The sequence below is a fragment of the Athene cunicularia genome (genome assembly GCF_003259725.1).
Source record: "Athene cunicularia isolate RWA chromosome 5 unlocalized genomic scaffold, athCun1 chr5_part3, whole genome shotgun sequence".
Lineage (NCBI taxonomy): Eukaryota > Metazoa > Chordata > Aves > Strigiformes > Strigidae > Athene > Athene cunicularia.
In genome coordinates this window covers 6488765-6502133 of record NW_020799103.1, presented here as the reverse complement: position 1 = coordinate 6502133, position 13369 = coordinate 6488765, and the positions used below count along the sequence as shown (strand labels likewise).

The window sequence follows — 13369 nt, the reverse complement described above, 5'->3', positions numbered from 1 at the left end:
ACCCCCCCCAGCCAGCCGCCCCTGGGGCCAGGGCAGTGGCGTTGCCCTCTCTGCAGCCCTCTGCTGGGTTGGCGGGGGGATTTCTCCCGGGGGCTTCGTTTTCCTTTAAACCGCCCTTTGAGAATGTTGTGGCAGTGATACCCACACAGCCGTATTCAGAGACAAATGCAAAGATTCGTTATTTCGTCAGAGCCTGAGAGGTATTTTTCCATGACTGAACGGAAGAATTTTATAATTTTTCTTTTAATGGAAAAGAAAAACCGTCAGCAGGAATTTTCCATTAATGCACAAATGATTTTAGAATGGTCGAAAAACATGTTTCAATGAGACTTCCACAATGAAAAGAAAGTGCAGATGGTGCGGGGACTTAAGGACTCGTTTCTATGGTGTCTGGCAATTTTTCAAGCACCCAGGGTGCGATTCTACCTGTTAATTAGATCCTCTGAGTATTCAAGACACATGAGGCTTTCACTTCCATGCTTTACGCCATAGGCTCATCGTTTGCAGAAGTAGCGAAGGTCCTAGTGCCCCTCTTCAAAACAGTAACAAACTAAGTGCAAATAGACAGAAAACTCAGCAATATATACCTTTAACTCTTCTCAGGAGTGCGCAACATCAAAGGTAGGACTGGAAAGGCAAAGAGGCTTTGCCTGGCGAGCAAGATCACTTGTGCTTGTTTGAGAAAGAGGGGGAGGAGAGAGGGGAGCCAGGGCAAAAATGCTCTCTGCAAGGTAAATACCTTTTAGACAGAGACCTACAGTAAAAATAATGAGTATCTGTTAATGGAGAGATGCTCTGTAACTGAGATAACCCCCAAATCCCTCCTTTTAAAGCAAATACAACATGAATTAAACTGAGGTATCCATTGCCTGTCTGCTTACAAGTGCCATCTTTCCGATAATGGTTCAGAAATGTAAAAGGCTATTTTAAATAACAAATAACAGCCAGTTAAAGGGTTCTTTCTCTTTTCTTTCTCTTTCGACCATTTTTGCATCTTTACAGAGTCTGTAACTCCTCAGGATTAATTGGAGTTTTGCTCGAGTAAAGATTGCAGAATTTGACCCAGAGAATCAAAAATCTGTCTTCATCCACCCGAGCAACATCAAAGAAGTCATTTGAATCAATCCAGATCTAAAGGGGTGCGACTACAAAGATTTGCAAAACAATGGCAGGGACATTTCCAGGAAAACTCAGCAGTAGAAACACACAACCTGGCATATGTGAATCAAACTTTCCTCCTCTTCACAAACATTTACATTTACAACAGCAAATGAAGACTTCCAGTTATTAACCTGGGTGTATTTTAACTCAGCAATTTTCACAGATTAGTGGTTCGTTATTACTATTGTGGAAGCCTCTGAGACAACTCCAACACAAGGCAAATGATTATGTAAATCACAGATTTAATTAAGGAACTAGCTATGACATACATGCCAGTAATTGCAAATAGTAAAATACGAATAGTAGCTGTGACTCATATTTAGTTTGTAGATAAAAATGGCAAAGAATAGAGTGCTGAGTAGTTAGATATAGCGGTTGGAATAACAAGGTATTGAGGAGGGGAAAATAAAAGTTCCTGAATGCTGCAGAGTGATTCTGACATCTACACATTCAACTTGAGATGGAAAGGATCACTGTAGGGTAAAGCAGCCCCCAAAATAGGGCGCAAGCCTTAATGTCCATACCCTTACCGAGAAACTGCATGAGAAAAAGTCAGACAAGTGAGGACGCAGGCCTAGAAGCCAACAGCACCAATAAAATATGAGCTACTATAAAAGTCCCTGCTGATTTCCATGTTTTGTGCTAGAGCCACAACTGGTCCCTTCTTTTTTTTTTTTTTTTTTTTTTTTTTTTAATATATAAACCTCACTGAATATCTTTGCGGCATCAGTGGTTTCTTTTGCATTCAGAGCAAGTCTGAATTGACACAGAAAAACAAAGTTCAGATGTGCTCTACATTAAAAATAATAGAGTCTAGAATATCATCATCAGATTCAAGATGATCTGCGAGAAACTCAGTCTTGAGCTAAAGAAAAAAGGAGATTTTCAAGAGTTTCATTCCCTGGAAAGAAAGGAGATAATGATTACATGGACAAGATAGCATGAATGAAAAACTGCCTCCCAGCTGCTAAAAGTGTCAAGGAAGGAAACTGGGAGGAGGGGTAAGGTGTGCTTTGTGAGCTTAATTTGTTATTGACAGGGAGTCACTGAGTGTAACAGCACTGAGTTTGCTTGACATTGAGATTCAGTCTAGCAACCAATTATAGAGATTGGGCTGACATAATTTGCAAGTTTCTCTAAGGTAGAACACATGGAAGAAATGACCCTCCTGTGGTATCAAGAAAACCCGTCTACACACAATGCATTAATTTCAAGCTGGGCTGAAACCCTTTATTTTGATTCTGCCCCTGTTTTAAACTGCTTACTACCAATTAAGAATTAGCAGCCCTGAGCTCTGAACTCTCTAACATATTTTCTTCAACTGAGTCTGTCAGTGGGTAGCATTTTACTGAGATCCTTTGTTAATTGTAGAACTCAAGGCTGCTACTGCATGGTTATTCTGTTCTGCCTTGACCCACTGCTCTCCTCATGCATAGCTCCCCATTACTTCTGACAGATCAGATTTAGTGATTTACGGATTTACAAGTAGTAGATGGAGTTTCTCAGGAATTTGCACTTGATAGCCTGAGTCTCAAATTATCTCATACCGCACACTATTTTCTGTTATATTTTCAGTCCAACACAAAAAAAAATTGTTTTACTTAAAACATGTATTTATGCTGCTGTAGTAACAAGGTCAAACAAAACCACGTTCGAAAATTCCAGAAAATATCCAGAAACAACACATCTCCTGAACACTTACTTCTCAGGTGGGCAATAGAAGTGGGGCTAGTGTGTTACAAAAGTCAGTGCTCCTGAACACTTTCAACCTTTGTTGCCTTCCTTAGGAACAGAGAACCTTCAGTACTTATCAAGACACCATAATTTTTCAAAATACATGGATTGGGCCTCAGGTGCCCCCTCATTTGCAATCAGAGAGGCTTTAAACTTGTGTCCCTTGAGTAGTGTGTGAAAATAGAAGAGGATTCCCCTTTGCTGCAGGAGGCTGGAGACCTCTTCTCCTAGGGGAAGATGCTGGTACAAAACCCCTGTACAAAACCACTGTGCAACCAACCACAGCAGACTGAAGGAACAAAGGAAGCACAGTGCAGAGACCCATGGGTAGGGTTTATTATAGCTACACCTTTTCTCAGGGTTAAGTTCTCAATGAACAATGAACAATTAACTCTGCCATCAATTCAGCATGACACGGTGACAGCAGAGAGTACTGAGCAGGCTCTAGGAGTTTAGAGAAGGCATCTTGTCACAGGGACATCCAAGTTTGCAACTAGTCTAGGTTACTTCTATTTGAACATACGTACAGCCTCACGCTAAAAAAGTGCCCTTCTCTCTGGGCTGCAGTATGCTGGAGTAGGATTGATGGTCTCCACAGAGATGTTTACGTAACTATCAAGAGTAAAGCAGCTATGATTCAGAGCTTTTGAGACTGTAGGGGCAAGAACAGACAGCAGATTCTAGACACAAATCCAAAATAATACAAATGTTTATTGATTACAACCCTTTCTGATTAGTGATAGCAAAGCTTTCTCCCCCAAAAGTGAACAAAGAGTGAGCCTTTTTTTTCTTTTTTTAAATTTCTTGGTGATTCAATGCTGTATTTTTCACTAAATCACAGTGAATTTTGACTAGTGGAAGCAGGGTTTTCAGGAGGAAGGAACTGAGTTGCTTTTGCACTGTTTAAAAGTACTTTTCCTTGCAAAATGCAAGAAAACATGAAAATTCAAGTGTGATGCCCTAATACCATGTATCCACACTATTTAATCAGCTGAGCTATTACTCATAATGGCAGTTAATGGCATTTAAAAGCATATAAATCTCATTTAAATGCTTTTAAACTACAGGTTTTAATATCAGCATTACAGAGGCTCCCACCAGAGGGGTTGCCATTATATGATTACGATGTGATGTGAACAGAAAGGATATGAAATTACGACTGTCCTCCAACCCTCCTAGTCTTAACTTCTACTTAGCCCATGGAAAGAACTTTGGCTAGGGCTAATCAGAATTAATCTAACCTTTATAAGTTTTTTAAAAAACAATCAGCATTCTTAGTGAGTGAAATTTTATTAAAAGAGAGAAAAAGAAACTAGTGGTTTGGTGGTTCTTCAATTCTATCATTCAAAATCTGATTTAAATGGGATGCATTTAAAATCAATGGACAAGATGTTTAAATGTTCTGAAACAATGCAACGAATGCAATATTCTGACATGAAACTCAGAAATGCCATTTCATAACTGCATTCTTTTTTTAGTATCCTAACAACTATATTTTAAACAGATTTTGTTGTTCTGATACTTTGAAAACAGCAAACTGGGAACTGGTGCGGTTTTTCTTGACTTTGAGCTCCTCCAGGAAGATTTATACTGATTAACTGAGTGAGTTAATAAGCACTTCAAATCTCAGGTGTATCGTGTCACTGCCAGAATCTGCTTATCTCTGCCTGTGTACTGTATGGGGACCCCAGGTTACTTGGGGTATTTGCCTGGGTCATCACGTGGTGTGATGAAACACCTTCTTTTTGTGTTTTGCACAAGCAAATGAGTGCCTGTAACTAGACTAGTGATATTTATCACACTGGGAGACTGATGAGTAACTGGTTAGTGTTTATGAACCTTTCAAAGATTTCGATACTGTTATGATACTGCTGAACAGTCCTTAAACAAGATCTACCGTGATCTTCACAGTTCATCAGCCATTTCAGGAATAAGTATAAATGCTGATATATGGGTACAAAAAGGACCAGACTATCAAACGATATATTAAAACCAATTTGGTAAACTGAATCCTGTTCAATATATATGACACTCAAGTGCAGAGTAACATAAGGGAGTGGAAAACAGTCACGCTGAGTGGGATATTAAGCCATGCTGGACTAGAAACCCATCATGAGCTTGCAACTGGGTGCTCTAATAAGGAAGTCGATGTAATCCTGGGTATTTATTTTTCTGTATTTACTGAAGTGAGTGTATTTAGGTCAATGACACAGACCTTAGACTGTTGTGGATAATTTGGGTACATGCATATTAATGTGAGTGTCGAAAAAATAGAGATTGATTTAGAGATCTTTAATTACTTACAAGATGATAGTATATAATGTCACATAGTGAAAGAAATATCAAGAATCATGTATTCATGATATCAGTATATAAAAAATAATATTAAGAGGTAATCTGATTACAAAGCATGTGTATGAGTCAACTGGAAAAAAATTCTAGGTATAAATGTGTGCTTTAGTCCCATGGAAAGATATAACAAGAATCAGTAAATGGCAGCCATATAAATGAAAAAAACATGAATATCGACAATAATGACCAGTCTCCACTGGTCCAACCAGAGAAATTTACTGATAGATTCTCCTCTGAGTATTAAATTCTTAAATTGAAAGTTATATTTTAGCAATTATAGAGTATTTTCAGTACAGGGATAAGTAAGCACAAGAAAAGGGATAATCAAGTGAAACATAAAGGTTAATGCCATAGCGAACATCAGAATAGATGGCCTTAAAATAAGCAGTTGGTTTGTTTTTAATCTAGAAATATAGTCATTCTATTTAAATTAATACTTCATATTCTACATTCATGCTATTGCAAAGCTGCAGCTGTCTGTGAATAAACTACCTGCTGTGCTGTCACACGTACACGGAAAGGTGTGAAACTGTGCTGGTTTTTACCACCTGATCTCAGGATAATTTAAATATCATTATATTTTAACTTCTGATACAATCTTTAAACATTCTGTTAAAACCACACTGGAAATCTATAATAAATTCCTTGCTTCATCAGAAGAATTACCAGAATACCATGCCAGTGTTTCCTCACTGATTTCCTAAGTGAACAGTTTAAATACCGTAAATCGGGAAAGATTCTCTGAAATTAATGGGTCATTGTCAGATTACACAGGGTAGGGAATTCATTCCCAAGTTTGCAGTTACATATTTAAAATAGAAATGCAGGTTTTGACTGTATGTGCCAAGTACTGTTTCAAAAATACATATGCAGTAATCACGTATTTTTTTTCGGTAAAACAAAGCTAGGTGACAATTTTAGCTCACTGGTGTATACTCAAACATTAAAACTTTCCTACACAGAGATACAAAGGACAGAAGAGAGTGACAATTTAAAAAAAAAAAAAAAAGTCATCCTATAATTCTGTGATATTGACATATCTTTCTCATTATTTGTTAAACTGCAAATCCTGGCACTATTCACATTAAGAATCGTCACTACATAACTATACTAAATTTCTCTACAATGCAATTATCTCTCATCTATGTTGAACTCTTCATCATTGTCCCATTCTAACCTGAATGAAAACATATAAATCAACCTTTCACTTCAAATTCATCTTTGTTTTTAAAGTGCCATTCATCTTGTTATTAAGGGCTAAATCCTTCTTCCCAGCAAGTAATCCGATAGGATTATTTGCATGAATCAACTGAATGATATTTCAGACAATTGTATGTCAGCGCATCTCATTTCAGAGTCCTAAAGATTTGCACTGAAACTGTGTCATTAGTGTGTCAGTGAAATACGAATTATTTCTCCCTAACTCAGTCTTAATGACCACAAGCATAAAAAATATAAAGTATTGGTTTAGAAATAGAAGTACAAAGTTTTACTAGAACTTTATAACTTTACACTTTTCAGTTTTAAAAAGATAAGTTAATCACTCCCCTTTAGCAGGTAGATATATTTTGTGTTTTTCTGATTTGCAAACAATGTATAGTTCACAGAGTGACCAGGGGATTTGTAGCTGGTTAGACAAGAGCCGGCTTCTGAACTTCTGAAGACATAAACTGACCTTGCACTGCAAGAGAGAACCCTGAAAGTTGTACTTGCCAACCCCACCTTTCAAGTTCAAAATCCCGCAGATTGAACTGGGCTCTGGTCCCAGGTGCTGGTGTTGGGTTCGCCTGTTTCCAGGCAAAGGAGCCAATATTGCTCAAAAGCCCAAATCAATTTTGTCACCCTACCGCACTGCAGGGTCTTTTAAGCACCAGTCACTGCAAGAAGGGGACTGGGGAACCATCTATGGGTGGCTGGTACCGCTGCTCCCTCCACCATATGGCTCAGGGCCCTTCCATTTTTCTGTCATGAATGATGAAGCTGTTTTCACAATTTAATGATGCAACAAGGGATTTGGATGGGGGTTTTGGTTGATAAAAGGGGGCCTCAGATGTGTGACAAAAATTAATAATGTATCCAAGCCCTTATTATACGAGATTAGACGGCGGGAGGTCGGCTTTTACATATTAATGTTTCATGAAGGGCTTATAATAGGATTTAGTATGAAGGGCACACAGACACACATCCCCCTCCTCCCTTGTACACATATGAATGAAAATAACCTGTTTTAGCACGTTTTTAAAAAGCCAAATAAATCTGCTATATTACGGCTTCTGGCCACAGACTATTATTAAAGAGGATGGGGTTTAAGCTATTCTCTCATGAAGCACGTTCAATCCAAGACTGGCACTTGGGAATAAGTGTTCCTCTCTAATGTCAAAGGTAGCTTATTCTATCTGTTCTGCTGGGCAGCTGAGTTCATCAACCATTCTAATATTCATGGCACAATCCCAGCTTTGTTAGCTCTGTGTCATTTTATGCAAATTAAAGGGATGATTCAGAAAAAACTCACATTTTGCTTATCATTTATGAAGCCATAAACTGTCAGGATGAGCATTTCACAGGAATATGTCTGCAGTAGAGGGGTCAACAGAGTCATCAGGAAATTAGCCTGTACCAGAGAAAAGTCAGAATGATGATATATGTTGCAGAATAGCTAAACAGTGTCTCCCCATACTGGGTTCATTATCACTTAGTCAATTTCAAGTACATAAACATAAATAGAAGTTGTCCCAAGAAGTTTAACCAGCAGGATTATTGACTGAAAGGACGACTAGAATAAGAGGAATATCATCAGGGCTATTTAGGTTACAAAGGAGATGAACAAGTGATATGATAGGTAAATACTTAATAAACATCAGTATGGGCAAAGTAAATATTCACAAGAGCGCCTACTCAGAGTTTGCAGCCAAGGAGGTGAACATTGATGAGCAAGGGAACAGCTGAAAAAAATGCAAAAAATTGTCACATTATATTACTGAGGAAAAATGATCTTTCTAGAGCTCAGTAAGGATGTTGTTTATATTTACATAAATTATCCTTAATGGTATTAAATTTCTACCTCCTAAGCAACCCTCAAGCAAGAACATTATAGGCTAAAATATTTTCTGTTACTGAGAAGCACCTGTTTAACAATCAGCTGACAAATGTGGACTTTTGGAACTATTTGGATATTAGAATGTCAGTGATCCTCAAGATACTAAATGCAGAGAACTCTATTTACTCTTGACAAGTTATTTCAGGGCTAAATATTAAAATTGCAGAGTTTACCCCTGCTTGTTCAGATATAACTAACAAGAGTAGGATTATGTCTGAAATTTGGATTTAGTTCTGCATTCCATCCTCCATTAATCCAAATTCATTGAAATTGCTATCAGTAGAAAACTTGCTACACAGTTTACATAAAATTACACCAGATGTTTTCAGACCAAGCTGATAAAGAAATTTATAATTTATTGAGATTATATCATCCAGATACATCAAAACTATCAAATAACTTTGCTTCCAGTTCTCTCCCAGGTCCTGAGCATCCATGAATCCCTACTACACGTATGATACCTCATGACCAGAGTCCCTTTCAGAAGGGAAAAAACTAATCCTCTCTAAAACAAAACCCACATATGTTTCTGGCATAGATAATTTCAGGGACTCTATCCAACAGGTATCCTTAATCACCTCTACCTGCTTTGATACTTCATCCCAATGCAATATGTACACTGGATTTCATACACAGAAATACTGTTTAGGTTGGTTGTGTAAAGCCACTGATGTTCACAGTTGCTTTTCTCTGAAGGAATCTGCATTTGCTCTGAGCAGGTCAGATACAATCAGCTGCAACACGTGGCCCATATGCCAGAAAACACTCCACAAAGCAGTACAGATGTAGCTTTTGAGTCCAACACATAGCAGTTATCCTCCCAACCAGCTCCATAAAATATTTTAAAGTTACAAAGACAGATGATTTCTTTGATAAGTGTATGATATATCTCTAAATCAACAGAGACAATTGAATCGCAGCCTAAACCCTGGAATTTGGTAAGGTAATTTGAATGAGATGGTCTTGGTTTGAAACATGATCTAGCAGATTACATATTTAACGAGCAAGGCATCCTAAAGCTAATGAGCTAGAAGGAATGAGTCAGAGTTTTATCTAGAGGTATATGGACATAATGAGTTGTAAAATGAAACCACAGGTTTGAGATATTCCCCAGCTGAATTCAAACAGGAGAGAGGGTTGGTAGGGTGATCAAATGAATGAAGAATAGAGAAGATGAGGTGAAGAGGACCTGGATTGCTTAGTGATACAAAAGAAATAAGACAGGACTGCTATTTGGGGTAAATTGCAGAGACTAAAACTGCTAAAATAAAATAGCACGGGTACAAAGTATCTACTGGATGTGGGAAGTAACATGCTGGAAAGGCCTCCAAAATAAGTAGGACAAATGATAATTACTTCTGAGATGGGACCTGATCTGCTTATGAAAGGATGATGTAATGCACTTGCTGGGAAGAGCAACGATCAGAATTTAATGACCCAGGAGTCTTTCACATTCAGTATCAATTGCAATGATGCTGTCATCCAACAGTGCCCAAGTTCTCCATAAAATACACATTGAAATCTCAAAAATAGGTCTGTGAAGAGTCAATGGAAGGCACCACCTGAAAATTATTCAGGGTCTTGGTTTGACCTGTATGAGTCAGTGGCATTTGTGAGGCTTGGAGAAGGCAAAAGGCTAAAGGGACTTTGTGACACTGATAGACACTGACTTTGTCTCTGTATGTCATTTCACTCTGGTGCTTGATCCAGTCCTTGTATGGTCCATGTTACTAAAAGACTTGTGAGTATTTTAGGATTTATTTATGTTTAAAAACAGCAGATCAAACCACAGCAAATTCAGGTTGTCAAAAAGTTCATGTTCTGTATTGAAGTCTTAGAAGGCCCTCATCACACCTGACATGGGCAGAGATACACTTTGTAAGAAGAGAAGTGTTAACTGGCAGCTAAACCCCTGAAATTTCTATATATTCTGTCCCTGCACAACTCAAAGAAAACAAAAAAAAAGTTAAAATGAGTGATCACAAGTTGTCATTGCTAGCAGCACTTGCAGAAGGAAGGATTCTGAAAAACTGCTGCATGCCTACAGGCTTTACAGCTAGCTCCTGTCCTGTTTCCCCCTAGACGTTATGTTTTACTCAAAAAATTAAGCATTTAACCCAGCATTTAGCCTTGAAGTTCCTCCTAGACAAGAAATTCTTTGGGTTGTCTAAAAATATAATCAGTTCTATGTTGTTGGCCTTTTGCAGGAGGAGGTGTGTCAAAGATGAATGATAGCAGGTAGAGTCAAAGATAATAAATTTTAGAAAACCTGAGCTGAGAGAATAATTTGAGTGACTAAAAAGTCACTTGCACAGTACATTTACAGCTGCTCAGAGCTGTTCAAGAAACAAGCACCGTTCAAGAATGAACACCAAAGGATAATCATGACCCAGTTTAGTTGTTATATGTGTTTGACAAAATGTCTTAATCAACGTATTTTATGAGTTTTCTGTAAGGATAAGGAATGGCAATAACCAGCTCACCAACTTTAATTCAACTAAATTTTTTATTTTTTTTTTACAAAATTTTCATCTCATCTTTAGACTAGGTTGGAAACTCATGTTTTCAGTCCTCTTTATTTTCCACCCTTATCTAAGAGAGGAGTCTCTTCTAAGACCAGGAAAAATGTTTTATCGCTGTTTACAAATAAAGTATTTTTTCAATACAGATACTTTACCCAATGAAAAGAATGTCCTTTATAATATGATCAGTATTATTGTAAAATTTTCAAATGCAGAGATTGTATGTTCCAGAAAAGAACACAGGCTACATTTGCCATAGGTTCCTGTTACAGTCAGAATAAACCACCTTATAATATTTGGATTTAATTTATTGTAGCACTGTGAAATGCTTTCACACATCCTGACCATGATTCCCTAGAAAACTAACAAAATAATCAAACTTTCCCATTCTGTAGATAGGTCTTCATGAAATGATGATGATTGGCTTTTTGAGGGTGAAAACTGTTCACTTAAAGTCCTGAACGACTTTTCTACTGAAGTCACTGAAAACTTTAGGTTATCATGAAGAGTGATGTGAAACCTTCTCTGCCTTCACAGTTCTCAATATAAATCCATTAAAATCCATCTTTTGTAGTTGTCAGTGACCAACACTTAACTAGTCTTTAATTATTTTGGATTTTAATAAAATGGCATTCATAATTCTTTTGATACAGCATATATTTAAGCAACTTAAACTTCCAGTATTTTCTCTTATAGCTAAATATTTTAAAATGCTGTTTGAACATACAGAGTTACTCTTTGATTTTCAATTTTTTTTTAAATATAAACTTTACTTAAGGTGCATCATATGCTTTAGAATAGACATTTGGTTTCTATAACAGTTGTTTTCACAAAGTTGGACCCCTTATTCAGAGAATAGGGACATAGATAATTGTGGAATTTATCAATTATATTTAAAAATGACATAAAGAGAAATACACAGCACTCAGACAGCTGAGGAGCTGACTCCTCCCCATACACATATGAAAGGAATTTTAGCTTTATGGACTTGTAGCAATTTTCTCTCCCAGTCATTGCAGTAAAAGCACACTTCTAGCCAGGACCCCTTACTTTCAGATATCATGTGTGTAACCCAATATGTCACCCATCTGGCTTCAGCATTTGGTATGCATCGGTGCTCCCACTGTTCTCAGTTCACTTTTTGAGCTGGCACTTCTTCCAGTCAAGTAACAATATCTATAACACACTTCCATGCAGAATGCTCGTGTAATACAAATTGCCTGGAAAAGGTAGATGAGAACAGTGGGGCTGCACAGATGCAAAAATTAGAAATCCAGAAATGAAAATAAATGCATTTCTTTTTCTTCAGTTTGTCCCCAAAGAGAAAAATGAGCCAACTGGCTTGAAACCCAAAAAGATTAATTCCCTATGCAACCTCATTCCATTCTAAGCATTTTTCCTGAATTGTCAGAGTAATTTCCTTCATCTGCTCCCATCCCAAATGTCTCTTAGCCAAATATGATCTTTCTATTATTACTACTTGTATTACAGGAGGACTAAGTCACAGCTCATGACCTTCATATAATGCCAATGTCAGTACAACACTGAGGATCAATTTTAGATTCAGTCTTTTGGGACTGAATCTACTGAGTCTAGAAATAGAAATAGATAAGCAAACATTATTCTTTGTTTCAGGGCTTCTTCTGGTCACTTATGAGGACCAGGATTTACATTTTTTTCCCTCTCCTTGACATACTACTACTGTATTTATATATTGGTCTTCAATAGATGGTTATTTTCTTCTACATATAGTTAAACAGTTGCTGATTTTGGGTCAGAAAGGAATTTTCTCCCAAGTCTAGGGGCTGCTGAAGGCATGTCAGGGCATTTTAATTCCCTCCTAATGCCAGGGCCAAGGATGATGGCAACATCAGTGACATCTCCTGCTCTATCTCTGTGGCATACATGTTCAAGGTGATATCGGAATGTCAAGAGCACAAACAGATATGTGTATAAAAGATGCAGATGGATGTGGGATAGGAGTGAACAGTCTTGAAGAGGCTGAAATTTTTATTTTCAAAAGGGAACCGTGTCTGTCTGAGAATGAACATAATCCATCTTCAACTGCAATAAATACAACTATAGACTCCCATATACTGTCAATTTGCCATGGAAACATAAGGATCTTAAAGAAAAATATGGTTTCTAATCCATTACTGGAGTTAACATTGTAGCAAAATTGAGCAAATGAGAATTGCTTGAGAAGCAGAAATGAAGCATAACAGAACATAAAACAATAAGCTTAAAATAAGCTTAATAAACAAAACAAAAATGTAATTGCAAAAGAAAAACAACACGATTTGGAGATTTGATGTGTGGGTCAGTAAAACACCTCAGAAATATCTTAGGAACAATCAGAATGTTACATTTCCTAATTAAATACTTTCAAATGTGAGCAGTATTCAAATATATTCAGATTTATTGTAGTTCAAAAACATTCTTGTTTGGTCTAAATCATAATAAATGTAGCTAAGATAAGATATTTAAACCAATAAAACACTGT

At 37.2% G+C, this 13369-nt stretch overlaps 1 protein-coding gene across 1 annotated transcript in view; it reads left to right on the top strand.

The window, feature by feature from the left end:
- The window catches only part of SLC17A6 (solute carrier family 17 member 6), a gene marked incomplete at its 5' end in the record, with an annotated part of 32258 nt that overhangs the window by 3488 nt on the left and 15401 nt on the right, over positions 1-13369 (top strand). The window contains one exon of the mRNA XM_026850687.1: positions 7016-7163. Coding sequence (XP_026706488.1) covers positions 7016-7163 — 148 coding nt within the window. The remainder of the gene's footprint in view (positions 1-7015; positions 7164-13369) is intronic.